This window comes from Lissotriton helveticus, chromosome 11 (assembly GCF_964261635.1).
Source record: "Lissotriton helveticus chromosome 11, aLisHel1.1, whole genome shotgun sequence".
Taxonomy (NCBI): domain Eukaryota; kingdom Metazoa; phylum Chordata; class Amphibia; order Caudata; family Salamandridae; genus Lissotriton; species Lissotriton helveticus.
Window position 1 is genome coordinate 881,925,927 of NC_136072.1, and position 22,627 is coordinate 881,948,553.

At 45.1% G+C, this 22,627-nt stretch overlaps 1 protein-coding gene across 1 annotated transcript in view; it reads left to right on the forward strand.

Annotated features, from left to right (window-relative positions):
* Positions 1–2,606, forward strand: part of LOC144792203 (stonustoxin subunit beta-like) — a 132,446-nt gene extending 129,840 nt beyond the window's left edge. Inside the window, exon 3 of the mRNA XM_078667103.1 lies at positions 561–2,606. Coding sequence (XP_078523229.1) covers positions 561–658 — 98 coding nt within the window. The 3' untranslated portion in view covers positions 659–2,606. The remainder of the gene's footprint in view (positions 1–560) is intronic.
* Positions 2,607–22,627: the final 20,021 nt, after the last annotated feature.

The following is a 22,627-nucleotide window of genomic DNA, read 5'->3' on the forward strand; positions in this document are numbered from 1 at the left end:
GGGAATTCTCATGGGCATATTATCAAGCCCATTATCCTCGTTTTACCGGTAGTATTCTGCCGATAAAAGCAGCGATAATGTATCGCCTTTTGTTGATAATATGCCCCTTAATCCGTTGTGCAAAGGAAAGCTGTTGAGTTAAATACAAATTGAGGTAAAATGACACTTTATATGTAACGTATGTAGAGGATTCAGTAAAACCAATCATGTATCCTGTTTCTCTTCTGTTATCAAGTTGCTAAAGTTCTCTGCGGTACTGAGAGAGCTGGAATGAAGGGAACAAATAAGGTTTTGGAGAACAAGAAAGGAGAGGATAGAAGAATCAACAGCGAAGATGGTAAAGGGAGGAAGTATTTAATGGTTAGGAATACAGGCATTTGATCAAAAACATTGAAATGTATTTAGAAGACACGGGTTTCCATTCCGTTCATTTTTTCCAGTACTGAAGTTGATCAGGGCATTTTATTCAACTGTGCTTTTAGTATATGAAACTCATACAAAACAATTGCTCAAATCTATAAATTAAGATGTTTACAAATATTTCATTTTATTTTTCTCAGAGATGAAAGCACCACCACCACCACCGGCCCCGGCACCAGCTCCAAATCCTGTGATCAATCCACCGTTTAGACCTATCAGGTCACTAAATGAGCGCTGAAGCCATTTCATCGGAATCATCGGAAAAGCAGATATGACATCATAAGACAAACGATCTTCATGCCTTGCCAGGGAGTAACACGAAATGACCTTTTATCTCCTTGACTTCACACTAAGACAGATTGTACAGCCTCTCGTTCTAAAGATGTACTAGAAAGGGGTTTTAAAATCTTGTAGTGACAGTTAAAAATCATACATTTAATTCACACAGTGCAGCATAGTAGTAAGAATATATCTTTCTGCAGATCCCCAAATTATGTTCACGCAAACTGGAATCATGCTAATGACCCCTGACAAGTAGCTTCTTTCTAGCCTCTAAGCAGGGCCCAACTGGAAACCCAAAGCAGCCCTAGAAATGTTCTTGGGTCATACCCTGGGGAAGTACAGCCTGGCTCCAAGAGACTGGAAAAGCGTGCTTGCTGCTTTTGTTACTAGGGGCTGATAGTGCAGCACTGCTGCAATATCTAAGATGAGGTAGTCCATGGCTTTCGGGAGTCAAGTAAAATCAAACAAGTTGGAAACGAATCCTGTGACAATGCTGTAAGGACCACTATGGCTTTGACAGATAGCAAATATCACAGGTCATTTTACACAAAGTGCCCTGGGTAGTGCAGCGAGCATTGGCATCTGCTTTGCGCGCCCCAGGGGCACTTTGGTATTACAATAGGGACCGCAGATGCTTGTGCGGCCCCTTCTGTAATAACCATAGCGCTGGCGCACATAAAGAACCAGTACTATCTGCACAGGGCATCCCCTTGCTTACATGGGGGTGTGCCCCATGCAAATGTTGGAATCCCTTGGCCTCTGTGCCTGCGCCCTATTACAGACGTGAACGCAGAGGCAAAGATGCTCTCAGGATGTGCGTGGCACACTGTCAGTGCTCCCCCTGATGGCAGCCCTCTGGAGGGGGGGGAGGAGAACCCCTAGACATCCCCTTGCAGGTGGGTGCATTCACCGTCTGCACCCGCCTGCAAGGGGATCTCTAGTCCCCCTTCAAAGTGCAGGCGGGTTGTCGCCTGCACTGTGAAAACACAGAGAGGATTCAATGCAGCTGCTCAGTTTTTCAAATGAATGCGCTGTCCCCAGGCCAGTGCACGTTTCTGGCTGTCCTGAGGGCATCACATTTATCACAATATGGCGCATTTTCCTTCATTGTGCAGGGCGCACCTTTTTTTAGGAGCACCCAATGCAATGAAAGAAAATACACCACATGTAATAATACGGCCCAAGGCATACCCAACTTAAATTGTCCTCCTTATGTCCTTATGAACTGACACCACATGGACATTTCCTTGGACTTTAGTACTATTGCTCGCCTTTGTTTATTGCCTGTGTAATACATTTGTTTTTCTGATTTTGTCTTCACGGTTCATAGTTAGAGAAAGTCCAATACAATCCATTATCTATTTGAGAACAAGCTATGTTTCATATTAGCCCTGAATGTCCTCCTAATGCAATTATCAATCCTGAGATGACCACCTCTTTTCATTCTACTTCCTGGGAGTAATAATTCCGTGGCATGGTAGATCTCCCTCCGTCTGAAAGAACATACTAAAATTAACCTTTGGTGATATTAATTTGCAATGCGCTTTCCACTCTCAGGCACAGAGCTGTATACAGGATGATACCAGTGCATGGCCTTCCATATCATGACATTTTTTAATTATACTAGGCAACATTATTTAATTTGTTTTTTTTTTATCATGTTCCTGAAAAGAAGCCTCTGACCATAAATGGTAGTATGATTCAGTGTTAAAGTAACAAAAACTAATAAAATAATGTTGCATAAAGTACTGAAAAAATAATCCAAACAGTAAGAAATGGGCACTGGGTTTGTTCCTCTATCTAGTAATCAATTGACTGTATTATTAAAGTATGTCCTCTGCTTGAGACACTATTGTATGTAATTAACACATTTTTGAAAGTCATCGATTAAATTTGCATTTGTCCAAAAACGAATCGAATGTATTTCTGTCAGTAAAACAAATATTCTACTAACTTACAAGATATTTTCTAACATTTTTGAAAACAGAAACTATCTTCAGTAAAAATCTTTTTATTGAAGTACCCAATAAAAATACATACCTGAAAATATAAAATGCAACTAAAAGCAAAAATATACAATATGCTGAATAAAAGAAATAATAAACAAAAGGAAAGGGAAATAAGTAAATTATAAAATATGATAAAAAGTACGAAAACCAAACAAGTGTCTTAATATGTTTGTGCTCTTAACTCACGTACGGTCCCAGAACCGTTGTTAAAAGGCAAGCTTTTGCCTTACTTTTTAATGTCACCCATAATTTACCACCTTATGCATGAATTTTGTATTTACCTATGCAGTAACTTCAAATTCGAAATAATGTTGAACATGTTAATTTTAAAGTCTCCCAGTGGCGTAACGAAACGTGAGGGGCCCCCTGCAAACTACATGGAGGGGTCCCCCCCATTCTCCGCGCCAGACTAGAGCCCCCAGGCCAGCGACCCGCCATACTACAGGGGAAGCGGGGCTATTGTTATGCCACTTTCACCAATACAGCCGTTATATGTATCACTGGATGGTGGAGTTAAAGGTTGAGCTTAGTCTGCCAGCAGGCAGACTAAGCTCAACCTTAGATGGCGGTCCATTCATTACAGGGGCCCTGCCATCAGTAGACCGGGGAAATTTGCCCAATTTTAGGTGGGTTTCCTGATGCAGACTCCTGTCATGATATACAACATCGGGCCCACTCATCGTTCAGTTTTGACAAAAGTGCATCCACTGCTCCTTCTCGTTTCCGTTTTAAAACATTAGACAATGCGACAATGCAGTATTTCAAAAGCAGATGTAACTACAAAGAGCACATTTTGATAATACATTTTTATTAGTAGACAATAGCAATCTTAACAGGCATTGCATAGCTTCATACACACTTTGACCCCAATTCCATCACAGTCTCTCTCTCTCTCTCTGTCAGTCAGTATCTCTCTTTCAGTCAGTCAGTCTCTCTCTCTCTGTAAGTCTCTGTCAGTCAGTCTCTCTCTCTCTCAGTCAGTCTCTCTCTCTCTCTCTCTCTTAGTCTCTCTCTCAGTCAGTCAGTCTATCTCTCTCTGTCAGTCTGTCAGTCAGTCGGTCTCTCTCTCTCTGTCAGTCAGTCTCTCTCTGTCAGTCAGTCTCTCTCACACAGTCAGTCAGTCTCTCTCTCTCTGTCATTCAGTCTCTCTCAGTCAGTCAGTCTCTCTCAGTCAGTCAGTCTGTCAGTCAGTCAGTCAGTCAGTCTCTCTCTCTCTGTCAGTCAGTTGGTCTCTTTCTCAGTCAGTACCTCTCTCTGTCAGTCTCTCTCTCAGTCTCTCTATCTCAGTCAGTCCCTCTGTCTGTCAGTCCCTCTGTCTGTCAGTCTGTCTACCAGTCCCTCTCTCTATCAGTCTCTCTATCTCTCTCTTTCTGTCAGTCTCTCTCAGTCAGTTAGTCTCTCTCTCAGTCAGTCTCTCTCTTTCTGTCAGTCTCTCTCTCAGTCAGTCATTCTCCCTGTCAATCCCTCTCTCTGTCAGTCTCTCTGTCAGGCTCTCTCTCTCAGCCTCTCTCTCTCATCTATACTGTCTCTCCTATGTCTCTCACTCTCTCTACTCTCTCTCCACTCTCTCTCTCCCTTCTCTCTCTCTCTACTCACCCTTCTCTCTCTACCCTCTCGCCACTCTCTCTACTCTCTATTCAATCTCTCTACTCTCTCTCTCCTCTCTCTACTCTCTCACTCTCCACTCTCTCTCCTCTCTCCACTCTCTCTCTCCTCTCTCCACTCTCTCTTTCTCCACTCTCTCGCTCTACTCTCTCTCTCTCCACTCTCTCTCTCCACTCTCTCTCTCTCTCCACTCTCTCTCTCTCCACTCTCTCTCTCTCTCTCCACTCTCTCTCCACTCTCTCCACTGTCTCTCTCTCCACTGTCTCTCCACTGTCTCTACTCTCTCCCCACTCTCTCTCTCTCCACTCTCTCTCTCCGCTCTCTCGCTCTCCACTCCTCTCTCTCCACTCTCTCTCCACTCTCTCTCCACTCTCTCTCCACTGTCTCTCTCTCCGCTGTCTCTCTCTCAACTGTCTCTCCACTGTCTCTCTACTCTCTCTCTCTCCAGTCTCTCTCTCTCTCTCTCCACTCTCTCTCTCCACTCTCTCTCTCCACTCACTCTCTCCACTCTCTCTCTACTCTCTACTCTCTCTCCACTCTTTCTCTCTCCAGTCTCTCTCTCTCTCTCCACTCTCTCTCTCCACTCTCTCTCTCCACTCACTCTCTCCACTCTCTCTCCACTCGCTCTCTCTCCACTGTCTCTCCACTGTCTCTCCACTCTCTCTCTCTCCACTCTTTCCCTCTATCTCTCCACTCTCTCTCTCCACTCTCTCTCTCCACTCACTCTCTCCACTCTCTCTCCACTCGCTCACTCTCTCCACTCTCTCTCTCCACTCTCTCTCTCTCTCCACTCTCTCCCTCTCTCTTCACTCTCTCTCTCTCTTCACTCTCTCCACTCTCTCTCTCCACTCTCTCTCCACTCTCCCTCTCTCTCTCTCCACTCTCTCTCCACTCTCTCTCTCTCTCTCCACTCTCTCTCTCTCTTTCCACTCTCTCTCTCCACTCTCTCCATCTCTCTCTCTTGACTGTCTCTCTCCACTTTCTCTCTCTCTCTCCACTCTCTATCTCTCTTCACTCTCTCTCTCTCTCTCCACTCTCTCTCTCTCTCCACTCTCTCCCTCCACTCTCTCTCTCCACTCTCTCTCTCCACTCTCTTTCTCTCTCTCCACTCTCTCTCTCCACTCTCTCTCTCTCCACTCTCTATCTCTCTCCACTCTCTCTCTCTTTCTCTCTACTCTCTCAATCTCCACTCTCTCTCCTCTCTCCACTCTCTCTCTCCAATCTCTCTCGCTCCTCTCTCCACTCTCTCTCTCTCCACTCTCTCTCCACTCTCTCTCTCGCTCTCTCCACTCTCTATCTCTCTCCACTCTCTCTCTCTCTCTCGCTCCACTCTCTCTCTCTCTCTCTCTCCACTCTCTCTCTCCACTCTCTCTCTCTCTCCACTCTCTCTCTCTCCACTCTCTCTCTGGCTCTCCACTCTCTCCACTCTCTCTCCACTCTCTCTCCAATCTCTCTCTCTCTCTCTTCACTGTCTCTCTCCACTGTCTCTCTCTACTCTCTCTCCTCTCTATCCACTCTCTCTCTCCACTCTCTCCCTCTCTACTGTCTCTCTCTCCACTGTCTCTCCCCAGTGTCTCTCTCCACTGTCTCTCTCCACTGTCTCTCTCTCTCTTCTCTCTCTCTACTTTCTCTATCCTCTCTCCACTCTCTCACTCCACTCTCTCTCTCTCTCCACTCTCTCTCTCCACTCTCTCTCTCTCCACTCTCGCTCTCCACTCTCGCTCTCTACTCTCTCTCCACTGTCTCTCTCTCCACTCTCTATCTCCACCCTCTCTCTCTACTCTCTCTCTCTACTCCCTCTCTCTCTCGCTCCACTCTCTCTCTCCACTCTCTCTCCACTCTCCTCCACTCTCTCTCTTGCTCCACTCTCTCTTGCTCCACTCTCTCTCTTGCTCCACTCTCTCTCTAGCTCCATTCTCTCTCTTGCTCCACTCACTCTCTTGCTCCACTCACTCTCTTGCTCCACTCTCTCTCACTCCACTCTCTCTCCCACTCCACTCTCTCTCTCTCACTCCACTCTCTCTCTCACTCCACTTTCTCTCTCACTCCACTCTCTCTCCACTCTCTCTCACAAAGTAGTGTACGTTGCCATGGGCGTCCGCAGAAATGTTTCCTGGGGGGGGCACATTTTTTACTTCATCACCATCCCCCTTGCACTCTTCTCCCCTCTGCCTTGCACCCTTCTCGCCCTCTCCCTTGCACCCTTCCCCCCCTCCCCCATGCACCCTTCTCCCCCTTGCACCCTTCTCCCCTCTGCACCCTTCTCCCCTCTGCCTTGCATCCTTCTCCCCCTCTGCCTTGCACCCTTCTCCCCCTCTGCCTTGCACCCTTCTCCCGCTCCACCTTGCACCCTTCTCCCCCTCCGCCGTGCACCCTTCTCCCCTCTGCCTTGCACCCTTCTCTTCTCTACCTTGCACCCTTCTCCACTCTTCCTTGCAGCCATCTCCTCTCCGCCGTGCACCCATTTCCTCTCCACCTTGCACCCATATCCTCTCTCCCTTGCACCCTTCTCCTCTCTACCTTGCACCCTTCTCCCCTCTGCCTTGCACCCTTCTCCTCTATACCTTGCACCCTTCTCCTCTCCGCCTTGCACCCTTCTCCCCTCTGCCTTGCACCCTTCTCCCCTACGCCTTGCACCCTTCTCCTCCCTACCTTGCACCCTTCTCCTCTCTACCTTGTACCCTTCTCCCCTCTGCCTTGCACACTTCTCCCCTCTGCCTTGCACCCTTCTCACCTCTGCCTTGCACCCTTCTCCCTTCTGCCTTGCACCCTTCTCCCTGCTGCCTTGCACCCTTTTCCCCTCTACCTTGAAGCCCTTCTCCTCTCTACCTTGCACTCTTCTCCCCTCCGCCTTGCACCCATCTCCTCTCCGCCTTGCACCCTTCTCTTCTCCGCCTTGCACCCTTCTCCCCTCCGCCTTGCACCCATCTCCTCTCTGCCTTGCACCCATCTCCTCTCCGCCTTGCACCCTTCTCCTCTCTACCTTGCACCCTTCTCTCTACCTTGCACCCTTCTCCCCTCTACCTTGCACCCTTCTCCTCTCTGCCTTGCACCCTTCTCCCCTCTGTCTTGCACCCTTCTCCTCTCTGCCTTGCACCCTTCTCCCCTCTGCATTGCACCCTTCTCCTCTCTGCCTTGCACCCTTCTCCCCTCTGCCTTGCACCCATCTCCACTCCGCCTTGCACCCATCTCCTCTCTGCCTTGCACCCTTCTCCTTTCTACCTTGCACCCTTCTCCTCTCTACCTTGCACCCTTCTCCCCTCTACCTTGCACCCTTCTCCTCTCTACCTTGCACCCTTCTCCCCTCTGCCTTGCACCCTTCTCCCCTCTGCCTTGCACCCTTCTCCCCTCTACCTTGCACCCTTCTCCTCTCTACATTGCACCCTTCTCCTCTCTACCTTGCACCCTTCTCCTTTCTGCCTTGCACCCTTCTCCCCTCTGCCTTCCACCTTTCTCCTCTCTGCCTTGCACCCTTCTCCTCTCTGCCTTGCACCCTTCTCCCTTCTGCCTTGCACCCATCTCCCCTCTGCCTTGCACCCATCTCCCCTCCACCTTGCACCCTTCTCCCCTCTGCCTTGTACCCTTCTTGGCCCCCCCTTACCCCCTCTGCGGACGCCCACATGGTGCTTCTAACAAGAGTGCTTACCTGAGGGCACCATTTTGCTGCCTCATCCCTTCTCATATGAGCTTTGCCCTGGAGAATGCTCTCTCTGGCGGCCCCCTCTCCCACCCTTGTCAGGGTCCCGAGCAGTGCTCTGTGCTGCCCCCTCTCTCTCTGGGCCCCCAGCCCCCATCCTTGTCAGGGTCCTGAGCAGTGCTCTCTGCTGCCTCCTCTCCCTCTCTGGGGCCCCCAGCCCCGTCCTTGTGAGGGTCCTGAGCTGTGCTATGTGCTGCCTCCTGCTCTCTCTGCGCCCCCCCCCCCCCCCCACCTCCTTGTCAGGGTCCCGAGCAGTGCTCTGTGCTGCCTCCTACTCTCTGGGGCCCCCAACCCCATTCTTGTCCTTGGCTCTTCTAAGAGGAGCAGAGCCCTGTGGGGAATGCTGTCTCTGGGCCCCAACCCCATCCTCTTACCAGGCCTGGCACCTCTGACTGAAGAGAAACAATGTATGTTGATACTTTGTTTCTCTTCAGTCAGAGGGAGGGGGCAAGGGGCTCAGAGATGGCTGCAGACAGCCTGCACCTGCTTTAGAGGGAGAGAGGCTGGCTTTAAAGCCTCTCTTACAGCTCTCACTGAAGAGCTGAGGCCAGGGGGGCCCCCTTCATTTACTGAAGAGAGTGCCCCCCCCCCCCGCACCGCGGGGCCTGCGGGGGCGTTTGTTACGCCCCTGAGTCTCAGTAACATTCGAAACTGTCTGAGTAACTTGTATATTCTGAATGTCTCTTTTGGACATAGAATCCTCAGTCTTCCTATAGTTAAAACATCAACACAAATGGGGCCGGGAAATTTGAGTCAGAAAATGGCAAAGGGAATATTCTATTTCAGTGTTTTATAGAAGAGAAATTCTGGAAATTATTCCAAAACTAGATGTAATTGAGCTGGTTGTTGGCAGAAATTCCAGTGTCCGCATTTTCCTTGAAATAAATGGTATTGGTATCATCGCTGGAAACAGACTGATTATCTCAACAAATATTTCTGGAGCCATGGGGGAAGCTGGGCTACTAGAATTTATTTTCTAACGGTTAAGAGAAAGGTTCTGAGAATGCTTTTGTGACCTACATTGAAGGGCTTGCTTAAAGGTGAATTGGAGATAGTTTGGAATCTGGACAGGGGTTATAGCAGCTGAGCCAGGATGGAAAGATATTCTGTTTGTATTCAAAGAGTGTAGTTACTTTAGCTTGGCTTTGGAAGAACTCTTGGTATTGATTGACTGAGGAAGGTCTTGTCACTTGTTCATGTGCTAGGGATGCGGGGTGGTTTACTGGCTCTGCACATTCCATGGCCTCCCTTGGTGCACACCCACACATGGGGTTTGGCCTCTTTCAACACCAAATCCCCCTCCCAAGCCTGTATCCCATCCCATCCCCCTGTATCAACAAAATGCTCTGTCCCAATAACTCCTCCCGAAATGTATCCTTTTTGATTCTTAGAAAGTGCCCGTTGTGTTCTGCCACTGCATCACCTCCTGGCAACAGCCCTGCTCCTGGGCTCCTCTTTATGTGCTTCAGGTCTCTCACAGAGGCATCACACGACCACCTGAATGCAGAGGAACCTTGCAGAGGTGCTGGACCAAGCAGAAGGCTAAAGGTGGACTGGTGTTTTAGAGATGGGAGAAGTTTGGATGTGTCCCAGCAGAAGAAAAAAAACAATGCATAGGAACTGCCCGGGAATGAGAAGCTTGTGCTTTTTATCATGGCTCCATTTTGTAGAAATATTTAGGGTTCTTTGGGTAAGAATTGGCTCCTGTGAGAGATCTTACCAATCAGGATTGCCTTCTGATAGAAGCCACTCCACCCAGCTCTCCAATCCAAACAAGATCCACTTGAATCTACTGTGCATCTCAATTCTCAATTGCAAGATCTTTTGAGAATATGTTAAGTCCAAACTAGATAGAACAACTTTCTCTGAAGAGCTGCATACAGAGAAAGGGACAGACCTAAGGGCTTGACTCCACCTCCAATGCCACTCATTGTCTTTGATATGAACCGGAGATCGCTCTCCATACCTTAGTAATCTGCAAAGAGCACCACCACAATCAGCGTCTCTCCAGTAGTAAAAAAAATCTAAAACAGAACATTTGGTTAGACCACTGAAAACGTAGCCACAATAAGGACAGTAAATCCATCAGCCTTCCTTATCACATTGGCAGTTGACATCCAGAGGGAATGATATGTATGATTTGCATAGGTGTCCTATACAGTTCATACCATCCTACCACACATAGACCTTCTCTCATCTCTGCTACCACCCTGATTCCCTTCCCACACTCAAGACAAATTAGACTTGGCAAACCTTCCCCATGAGAGCACATGAGCATACCACTACCATGGCACAGCTCACAGACCCTAGAGAGCTGTGTCACTGCACTTACCCTCACCGGACTGTGGCCACTTTATTTCAGCTTTCATTGCTGCCAACGGCGATGATGAAAGCGAATGAGGCGCACTAGCCACTAGAAGAACATGTGGGATGCCTTCAATTAACTGTCTCTCCACACAGTCCTAACCTTTTCACTGCTGCAACTTTGCTCCCCCCTCACTTGCCGTGGCAGTTAGGTCAAATATGTCTTGACTTGCCAATCACTGGAGACTAAATCAGTTTTGGTAAGGAATGCCCTGGAATGCCTTAATGGGCCATTAAAACCCAAGCACAAAAAAATTTAAAATCAACACTTCAACAACCCTCGGTGTACACAATTAGCTAGAGAGCAACCCGCATTCCTGCTACCCAATCCATTAAGCGAATGGGAGCTGTCTTAATAGTAACTTGTCAAGTTCTGACCCTGCCTTACACATCATCCAAACAAACGCCCCAAATTGATCTCATTGCTAGCCTGCATCTGACCTCAACACAACTGATTTAATATACCTCCTTTGCTATTTTGAATGCTCCAATGCAAATATAAAGAACTCCTCTGTTATCTTTTTGCCAAAAGAATGAATGTAACTCTTTCAGAGTAGATGAATCTGAATATGCATGAACATGAGTTGGTGGGTCATCAGGGGTAGCAGCTATTATCTCAGGCTTGCCTTTTGTGACTCCTGGCACTGCATTTTCAAAGCCTGATTCAGAGGTCCTTCTACATCACCAAGAATATAAAGTTACAAGCATTGGCAATGGCACATGGTCTGGCTTTAAAGGAATGTTGTATGGTAATAGGAAGCATTAAATGTAGGTAGCATGGGAATAGAGATGGTTTTGTGTGGGCGCAAAGACCTGCAGAAGAATTTTGGTGTAGGTTAAAAGGTCAGGTAACAATTGCGCTGTCAATTTAGATCTAAAAATCCAAGTAGGTTAATGAATGCCCTTCTCTAATCTGTGCTTCTGCCAGAGAAAAACACCATAAATGATGTAGTTATCTAAGACATTTTTACAGCATTACAGTTTTATCAGTGTGCTCCTGAAAGTTCAAACTCAGGCACCTGGATAAATAAACAAAATAATCGCAGCTGTTTGGAGGGCAATACTTTTTTGTGGAAGCATAAAACTTTTGTCCAATCAAAACATGTGGGCAGAGCTAAAGCTCCTCTCTAGTGATACATATTTGTCTGGCTGTAGCTGTGCTGTCAAGCCAGACCATAAAAACGGCTTTCATACAGCCATGTTTAAATTCTGTAGTTCCCACCTTTTGCCCCACCACTAACACTAAAACCCGCGTAAAGAAAGCTGTTGATAGTCTAAGGGAGGAAGAAGGAATGGGACCTCTCAGTTCCTTCCCCCACCCCATTGCACAGTTTAGTCTCTTGTTGTGTGTCCTTGACGTCTCATATAGCATGAATCCACACTGCTGGCCACCGAGTGTGGTACAAATAAAGGGTTTTGCGATTACACAAGATCAGTAAGTATACACTTGGAACCAGTGTGCCCTGCCTCTCTTGTGCCAACCTCTCTCCATGCTCTACATTGGCGACAAAGAGTGGGAGTAGACAGAACAACCATTTACCTGAACTGACAGAAGGGAAAGCAAGCACACACTGTTGGTGCAGTGCGCCTGCCAATCCACAGCCATATATTTCGCCTGCCTGGAGCGATGTGCCAGAGGATGAGAGGAGCAACAGTGACCCACCTGACACCATGCAGCGGTGAAGTTGCAATACTGCACTAAACTGATGTAAGACAGGGAGTGATGCAGCCTTCATTTCAATTTGCTGCATGGAGTCCTTTTTGCAATGTGAAAAAACCACACACAACAGGGAAAGGCACCATGAAGTACATAAGCTCTATGAAAAAGAGAAGAAAATAATGGTTAACAGGATAAGAAGACCATTGTGAATGAAAGGAAAAACACGTGAAAAGCCAAAAGTAAAAGTAAAAAGACTATTACTCACACAGATCCATGGGTAATCACACTGTCCTCTCTGGTAGCATGGAGAAGGGCTGATAAGAATGGCATTATCAGCACATGGTCAGTGCAGTGAGTCTTTTGAGTGGGGAGCACCACTACCAGGATGAGGCCCTTTAACTTAGGAATGAGTAATCCTAGCAAATACACAAAACCAAATCTGGAGATCACAACATGAGTCACAATGAACTTGTGGATGGCAATGGGACCATCCCAGTTGGCTAGTTTGCTCTCACCATGCATCACGGCAGTGTAGCTTCGAGTCCTCTACCACCTTTTGTGAGTTGGGTGCACAGTCCACGGCAGACCCCAGATAGAAATTTTTCATGAGCTGCCTAAATAATTGTTTTAAAGCCACCAGGGAATCAGATGGTGTTATTAAAAGGTCAATCGTATTTCTATATCGGTTGAGGAGAATTTTAAACTTGCGGAACACAGGTAATAACATGAACTATGATGCAGCAGTAGTGATGCTCGAGACCCACTTTATACTCAAAATAAACCCTGACTGTTAAAGTACTGTCCCCAGACAAACACAGCAGAAGGAGAGCAAATCAACTGATAGTTTTTATTGTTGCCCACAATAACAAGTTGTTAGCACATGCACAATCGATTACCTACCAAGTCAAAGTGGCGAGGGTGCGTGCAGCTGATACAGGACTGATGTTCATCATCATTGCTATAGCTAATTCTTCAAGAGGTTTGCATGACACTTGTTACTGTCTTCCCTCTTGACAAATTGAATGCATTTTCAAATATATGGGCAGAGAAGAAAGAGTATGCCCTAGTTCCAGTTTCGGCCCCCACAGGTAAGAGCAGTGAGGCGGTGGGGCAGGGAGGGGGCGGGGTGGTTTTCGGGTAAGTCAACATACGACGGGAGAAGTAATATTACATTTAGAAAAAAAAACACTTATATTACACTCGCCGGATTGCCAACTTGGTGATGCGGCGAGCGCCAGGTAAGTGGTTTCATGTTTTTAAATTAAATTTTACTTCGACTGTCATATGTTGAATTACTTGACCCCCCCCCCCCCAACCTGCCCTGCTATTACCTGTGCCGGCCGCTACTGCCTAGTTCTCATGATGGCAAAAACAACAAGGTGATGGATGGAATGCTTTAATTAATCTCAGCCACTGGCAATCCCTCGGGCTGCATCCCAGTCCGTTGTGTTTTTCCCACCATGCCACCTCACTTTCAGCCTGATTCATCAAGCTAAATTGCACTCGCAAAGGGCAAGATTCTCAGAATCTTGCCTTTTGCGAGTGCAATTTTTGCATTTGGGATTCATCATCCCAAATGCAAAATTCGCTATTAAAGAATTCGCACATTTGCGAAGAATTGCATTTAAGGAATCTCTATTTGAGATTCCTTAAATGCAATTCATGAATCATTTTAAAATTGCGAAATTGCAATTTTGGGCCGCTATTTACCGAGAGGTCAGACCTCTCGGTAAATAGCAAAAACTTAGAAAAATGCATTTAAATGCATTTTTCTAAGTTGCATGTTACACACACACATGGGCAACACCAATGTAGATTACATTTCAGGGGTGCTACAGGGTGTCCTTTGGACACCCCTGCACCCTTGAATTCGCATCCTTATTTGCGATTAGCTAATTGCTAATCGCAAATAAGGAATAACTCCCCATGCATTCCTATGGGCCTGTAGGCCCATAGGAATGCATGGGGAGTTATTCCTTATTTGCGATTAGCAATTTGCTAATCGCAAATAAGGAACATGTAGGAATCGCAATATTTTTTGAAATTCCTACATGAATACCGTTTTGCAAGTCCTTAATAGCGATTCCTTATGATTCACTATTAGGGGCTCGCAAAACGGGAGAATGATGAATCAGGCTGTTTGGACCCAGCCATATTCAAGTCAGTCTTGACTACGCTCCTCCTGGGAAAAGTCAAGCCCAAACTGCCGGGCCATATCCTCCCTGAACCAGAACACATGCAACCTAGTTAGGGCTCTTCAGCAAGTGTAGCTTGGTTCCAGTGAGCCTGGGACCCACGTCTGGGCATACCCAACACACTTGGAGCAGCAATTCTGAAAACAACAAGTGATGTATAGAATGCTTTGATTAATCTCAGCCACTGGCAATTGCCCGGGCCGCATCGCAGTCCATCATTTTTTGCCAACCATACCTCCTTAGTTTTGACCCAGCAATATGCAAATCAGTCTTGACCCTGCTCCTCGTGGGAAAGGTCCAACCCCTACTGGCAAGCAAGGTTCTCCCTGAACTGGAACACAAGCAACCTAGGACAGGTTTTGCTCAAGTTAGGGCTTTTCAGCCAGTTGTAGATTGGTTCCAGTGGCACTGTGAGCCAGGGACTGACATCTGGGCATACCCAGCGCACTTTATTTTATTTGATGATCAAAGAAGAGCCAGCTGAGGTATGTGCCCTATGGAGAAGGGAGACATGCTGAGAACTCAACAAGTGCTCTTCAAGAACATGATAAATGGACAAGCACATCTAGTAGTGACTTATCTATGGTAGATCCCAAAGATGAAGATATATTCAGATCATCCAAAATTAGACCCCCTCAACCTAAATGCTAACTGACAATACAAGACTCAAAGGACACATCCCTGAATGATTCTGGAGTGTTTGTAAACATGTTGGACCTACAAGAATGTTTGCAGAAGTAGCAGATAGTCCCAGAGAATCCATCCACCACTTTGAGGCCCATATAGTAGGTTTTCCAAAAAGAACGACATCCGTCTTGTCTGTGTTGAGCCAAATGGAATTAGAAATCATTCAATTTGTCACTAGACATAATCAATTTTTGAATGGGCTCCATAAAGAATCCAGGTATGCAAGAATTCTGGACGATCTTGGGGTCAGGCATAAACTTTAAGGATGAAAGATGTAATGAGAGTGGCTAGTGAGGCACTGAACATATTAGATAGCATAGGGCTCAGGGAAGAACCTTGAGGAACCCCAAATTTGTTAACCTTGAATGCTGAGAAAAAAAGGTGCAAAAACAACTGCTTGATAATGATCTTTGTGAAATGAGAACCAATTACGGAATGTGCCCTTGACACTGATAGACTTTAGTGGTCTAAGAGAATATCTTGGGATTATGTGTGAAAGGTCACAGAGAGATCTCATAGAATAAAAGCAGCTGTTCCTGTAGCATCTACTGTCATTCTGATGTCTTTACTGGTGGGTATTATTACATTCTCATTCATCACATTAGGAGGACGTCTGAGTGACAGATGATGTGATAATGTTGAACTTGAATACAGGAGTATAATTATTGGTTGACAAATATTTTTGGGATCTTTGCTTCCAAAGGCATTAAGAACTAAGATGGGATTGTAATTGGACATAATAGAAAGGTCAGCAGTAGACCTTTTCAGCAGTGGGACAATACGGGCCTTTTTCCAGGAGCTATGCAAAATACCGGAACCCAAGGAAGAATTACACAGGGTGTTGGAAATGTCACTACGGATGATGCCATTGTCTGGGATACCTTAGCGGGACAAGGATCAAGAGGTGATACATAAGAGATAGTGTTGAGCTAACAGGTATTTTCAATTTGGATAACTGAGGCAAAAGAGGATATTTAACAGGTAGGTATCAGAAGGGTGCTGTCGGACTGCCTTGATAGAATGCTGCTGATACAAGAGGGAAAGGAACTCTGAAGTGGGAAAATTTTCATTGGAAAAATGTGAGAACGTTGAGAGCAGACATTCTGGGTGGGTGTCACACTGGTATAAGCTGCAGCAGGAGGAGCTTGTTTGTTAAATATAGAGAAAATCTCCATAGTGAGATCAATACACTTTTGATAGAACTTGGATCTAGTTTGTATATCACGTTGACCGTACATGAATAGCTCAGATTTGAAAGAAGCCTTTATTGGTAGAATTGTAGGACCATCTCCACTGTCTTTCAATTTGCTTATGCTGTCTCTTAGCTAAAGAGAGTTTGTCAGTGAACCACCATGCAGAGTGTAGCCCGATGGGACCTGCAATGTTTTAGGAGAATGGTGGAACCAAATGTCTTATTTTCCCACCTGTTTTATAGATCATGATTTGTGTTAGCATCAAGGCAAAAAGTAGATATTGTAGATTCAAAACTAGAGGAGAAGTGTGAGATATCTCATTTAGTCCATGGACTATAGGACTGACTTACCTGGACGAGGGGACACTTTTAACATGAAGTGGGCTTGACAATAGTGAATGGAATAGCCGTATGGTCAGACTATTTATTTATTTATTTATTTAATTTATATAGCGCGTTATAACCACCGGGGTCTCTAAGCGCTGTCACATGTCACATGTTATATGGTAATGGATTGAATTAAAGATCATTCAGTAAAGATGAGGTCAATAAAATGGCCTGCCATGTGGCCCAGACACTAATTGAGGAAGATCATTTAGCTCTTGGGCAGCAGTGTCTGATTAGTCATTGACAAGTAATTTAAAATACCCCAAAACAATTACTTCGTCTGTTTCCAAACAAATAGCATATATATCGACTCAAGCAGCAGGAATGTAAGAAAACCCTTGTCAGGTCTAACCATTCCTCATATGAGTAAAGTCTTGATAGAGCGGTTAGGTTAGGAATTCTGTATATTCAAAGTGGAGCTGTCACATCAGGAAACTTTAAAGGGTGCGCTTTTATATTGCCCTCCAGGGCCACTTAAAGATTTTAATTTAAAACAAATTGAGAAAATTGCTCCTCACATTACTGCCTCCAATCACTTCTTACTGTTAGGGGATTTCAATATCCACAGTGAGGACAAAGAGAACACTGAAGCTGACTGCTTTTTAGCTGACGTGGCCACTTTGGGCCTGGGAAAGATTAATACTGGTCCCTCACATTTGGCAGGTCATACCTTGGATATTATACTCACTAATTCCCCTCTCATAAGTGCTGATCCTCCTTGTCCACTGACATGGTCGGATCATTCTATGATTCCTTTTCAAATCACTAGCTGACTCAGACAGCAATCAGCTGGAGGCACCCAGATCGCCCTTCAAAGATGATGGCATAAAGTCACGTATGACTCTTTTAGCAAACTATATCCGCCCCGATATTCAATGAACATATAGACAGTACTATGAAGCTGATGGATTTTAACGATAATATTAGTACAATAATTGACACACTGGCTCCATTAAAACATCGACTTAATAAATCTCAGGAACAAAATTGAAGATTGGTACACTGCCGAGTTACAGATGGAAAAATCCAGATGTAAAGTGCTGGGAAAAAGCTGGCGCAAATCTCAGCTAGATAGTGAAAGATCTAACTTCAAACTGGCTCTAGCTGCCTATCACAAGAATTAAAAAATAGCACAGAAAAATCATGTTATATTAAAACTGAACCAGGCAGAAATCTCAACAAAGGAACTATATAAAGTCCTTAACCCTTTTATTAAGCCCACAGCTTGCGCACAACAGATTATCCCCTCTCAAGAACTGTGTGACAACATAGCTGTGCACCTGGAGGATAACATTAATTTGATATATAATCAATTTCCTCAAAACCCCTGTCCCGCGGAGCCCACAGACTCTTGTTCTCAAATGGTTAAAGACTTAGCTGCAGGCATGGGTGATTTTAAAAGTATTCAGATCTCTCAGGTGGAAGCCATGCTTAGTACGGCGAAATCCAGCTCTCCTCTGGATGTGTTGCCAGCACATAAATATTCTCTGCTTGCTCCTCTTCTAGCTGCCCCAATTACTGAGATTCTGAACACCTCTTTAAGTGAAGGTATTCTGCCTCTTGACTGGAAGTCCGCTCAAGTACATCCTATTAAGAAGAAAGATCATCTGCTTACTGATGCGCTCTCAAATTATTGCCCCATTTCACTCCTCCCATTGATGAGTAAAATGGCAGAGAGTTATATTAACACTCAGTTAATAGACTACCTCGACAAACACTCCATTCTTGATCCCTCCAAGTCTGGGTTTAGACCCAACCACTCCACAGAGACAACCCTTATTGGGGTTATGGATCATATTAAAATGGCATTGGCTGCTAATAAAGCAGTGATACTGGTCTTATTGGAGCTGACAGCAGCCTTCGACACGGTCTCTGATCAGAAATTGATTTTTCAACTGAGGGAGACTGGTTTGCAGGGACAGGCACTTGATTGGCTGGTCAGTTTCTTAGACCAACGCACTCAGATCATAAACCGTGGTCAATTCTGTTCCCAAACCTGGAAACTTACTAAGGGGGTGCCCTGGGGCTCTTTGTTTAATATCTATGTGGCCCTTCTTGCCAAAGTTATTAGGGAGTACGGTTTCACTCCTTTTTCTTACGGTGGTGATACCCAATTGCTCCTGTCCTTCGATAAGTCAATTGATCAGAGTTTTACTAAGGGCATGTTAGCTATATCAGAGTGGATGACAAACCACTGTCTGCAACTAAATGCGTCCAAGACAGAAATTTTGTTTTTTGGGTCAGCTCAGAATTTATGGTCCCCAAGGTGGTGGCCGGCAGCATTGGGTTCTGCCCCCACTCCTACCTTGGTGGCAACAAACCTGGGAGTACACTTAGATGTGTTGTTATCCATGAAGGACCAAGTGATGACTACGGCTGGGGCTTGCTACCATACACTAAGCCTTTTGTGCAGAGTTTTCCAATGGCTGCCTCTCTCTGTACGAAGAACCCTGATTTAGGCTTTGATCATTGGCTGCTTTGATTATTGTAATGCTCTGCTGGCATCCGCAAATGAGTCCCTACTAACCAGACTGCAGATTGTACAACATAAGGCAGCTTGTCTAGCCCTAAACAAAACACCTTGCACTTCTGCAGGACCATTGTTACAACTTCTTCACTGGCTCCCCATCTGACAGAGAATTAATTTTTAAGCTTTGCTGTCTCACCCATAAAGCTTTATATAGAGCGAGCCCCAGCTTCCTGTCAAATTTAAAATCTACTATCCGAATCGCCATCTTAGATCGGAAGGTAAAGGGTTGCTGGTGGTCCCCTGGATTAAGAAGTTTAGAACCGGAGGCCAAACCGTTGTCCATCTAGCCTCAAAATTTTGTAACACCTTGCCCGAGGACCTGCGCAAATGCTCCAATCTACTGCGCTTCAGGAAACTCCTGAAAACAGCATTATTCAGAGCTTAAACCTGTCTGCCCATGCTTATCTGACTTACCTGCTCCTATAGCGTGTAGATACCCCTTTTGGGGGTGATTGCTGCGCTTTACAAATCCCTATACAAATACAGGGCTGATGGTTATCATTTCAGGAAAGGGTTCCACATACTGATCTGACCAAAGGAAAGGGTAGATATGATTTTGGTAGATTGAAAACTTACTCAAACACAGCCACCAGGACGTGAAAAGCAGTCAAGCTGCTAATCTAGCAGTCAAGCTGCTAATCTAGCAGCCTTCGCCGTTGGGACTTCCAGTGTGATGCTCGGGCTGAATCCTCTTTCAGCCACATTTCAGTACTTAATGCTAGCTCCAGGTTATTGTCCAGTGTGAGGTTATAAACCTCAATACCATGTGTTACCTTAATCAGGCACTAATAGGAATACATATAATTTTTCAGTAAAATGTTAGAAAAGAATCATGTTGTAAAGCGCCAGTATTGGGGTCTTGTCAGCAGCGGAGGTGTTCTAGAATACAATATGAGAAGCCCTTTCAGAATTGAGAGAGTTTATGAATATCATTAATGATATTTCCATGTACAATGACAATCTTCCTGACCATCACTAGTTGCTCAGAACAACACTGGTACGCATACAAGAAAGTGGCCTGAATTCTACCCAAAGAAAACTAATTCTGACTATGGGCTTGATTTATACTTTGATGTGTGATTGTATGTCCATCAGGGTAATGGAGAAAAATACTCTGTCGCCCTCATGGACATGCTGTCTACCAAAGTCAGAGATGTCCACCGGCCCTTGAACATCTCTTAACATTGGCAAGAACCACTGTTATAGCAGTTGCATTCAATTTTCTAATAGTTTGATGAATGGTTTCATCACACATGATGTCCCATTGTTAAACTTTTAAAAGGTTTTAGATTTTTCAAAGACAAACTCCCAAAACAGAGTCATATATTGAAAAATGTAAAACTAATGGCCCCACACCAAGGGGTTTTTACTTACTCTCACAGACAGGTTTTACCTGTTGGTGATGGGCAGCAAAAAAAAGCCATCTAACTGCCAGCTCTCATTAGTGCAGCCAGTCAGATGGCTATCCTCAGATGACCCATACTCAATTCGGCCATTGGAGGAGAATGTCAGCAACGGAGCTGGAGAAGGCTCCATCCTCGACATACTTTCGGTCTGCTTACCTCTAAATCAGACAGATAGACTCACAGTTTGTAGTAATCAGGAGTGATTAAGTCAACGTAGCTCTATTGAAGAGTAGATAAACAGTAAGAAGATCTCTGTCAGCAGTCCTAAGTGTCCTACAACAGTCCCACCGGGAACAGCCTGCTAGCTGCTCAGCCCCATCCATCCAACTGTCATTCTGCTCCAGTCACCCAAGCATTCCACACATAGCCCACACACCAAACATTCCACTCAGAACACTCACACAGGCTGAGCAGCTAGGAGAAAGTTATCATAAGAGATAGATAGTAATAAGAGAATACTACATATCTCTTTCCTTATAAGCAAAAGACGAATCTAAACATCAAGATAAATAATCACAACATCTTAAAACTACAAGCATAAATGTATAAGACAAATACATATACCAAACATCTTAAGACTGTAATAAAAACAGCAAAAGATAAGTAAAATAGTCAGTAACCCAGGGATGACAGAAATAACATCACAAGAGGGGCATAGACTAAGCAAGAGAAAAAGAGAAGAGAAAAAGGTACATTATATAAAATACGAAATACCAATCTCCCCCTCCTAATAAAGGCAATAAATAGATGACAAAAAATGTGTACAATCCCATGTAAGGAACACTCCGTGTAAAGGTGTGGAAAGAAGGACTGGAACCCAAATTCCTGCCCCCACCCCAAACAGGGAACAACGTGAATGTGACTGTGGACAAGAGGGACTGATACCCAATGTCCTGCCCCTATAAACCAAAAGAGACAACCTGTGATTAGAAAAGAAAATCACACTATGTAAAGAATATAAGACGTCATGAGAACATAGGGACTTGCACTCAATGTCCTGCCCCAGCAGTAACTAAGGGATAAACCAGTGAAATAAAATGTGAAAACTCTCCATTGTCAGGAGGCAAACAATGTGAAAACTCAGCAACAAAACTCATGCGGCGTAAGGCGTCTTAAGCACGCAGGGACCCACCCCTGCAAGAAGTCAAAAAGACCACCCTCACGTAAGAGTACAAATGTAAATATGTAGTAAGACTGGACATAAAAATTCCAAAACTTACCCCCAACTTAGGGTCATCCTTCATGTAAAGGAACATTTACACCGTGTAAGGGTTAACCCCTGTGTAGAGTCCATGTGTAACATTTTTTAAATAGCTATCCCTCATGTAAGGGATAATTAAGTGCAGCTTATCACTGAAAAAAAACATCCCCAACGTAAGGGAAAACTTAATATGTGAAATGTGGAAGCTGAAATACTGTAAAACAGTGATTGAAATAAGACATTTAAGATCTCTACATACATACTGAACAGTGAGGCATTGACTGAAATACTGTAAACTTTAAACTGTGATATAAATAAGACATCCCAAAACAATATGAGAAACAGCCACTAGATGGAAGCATAGCACTGAATACTGAAATGCAATAAAACAAGATTTCAGAAATTAGAACAGTCCTACACTGCCCTCAAGAAAAGGATGTCACCTTCCCAAAACGAGTCACTAATGATGTTATTCAGACGTAAAACGAAAACTGGAATGTAATTCTCAAAGGCAATGTCTGGGCAAAGTACAGGTGCTCCAATGTGCACAACACACATACAACAGGTAAAGCTTCCACTGCCAATAAATACATTGAGTAAATACCCTCGACGTCTTCTACTCTTGACACAAAGTATGAAATGGCTGTCTGTGAGCGAGCGTTGATTTACAGTGAAATGAACGTGGTTGGCAAAAACGAACGTGGTTGACAAATACGAGTGTAGTTGGCAAATGGCTATGTGAAGCAAGGCAATGCTATAGCAATGTTGTCTACAGCAAGATGGTGGCACGTATTCTTATGCCACACCGAATGGCTCCCGGCATATCCAAGCACTAAATACATCTATAGGCAGCAATGCGTGCTCAGCAAGAAGGCAGATGTCACAAGGAGTTCGGTAGCTGCTCCACGCCACAGTACGAGCCAGGTAAGCTGAGCGAGCTAAGTTTGTAATTTAAATCCTAGCACAACAGTTGTTCCTAGTGGCCTCAATGC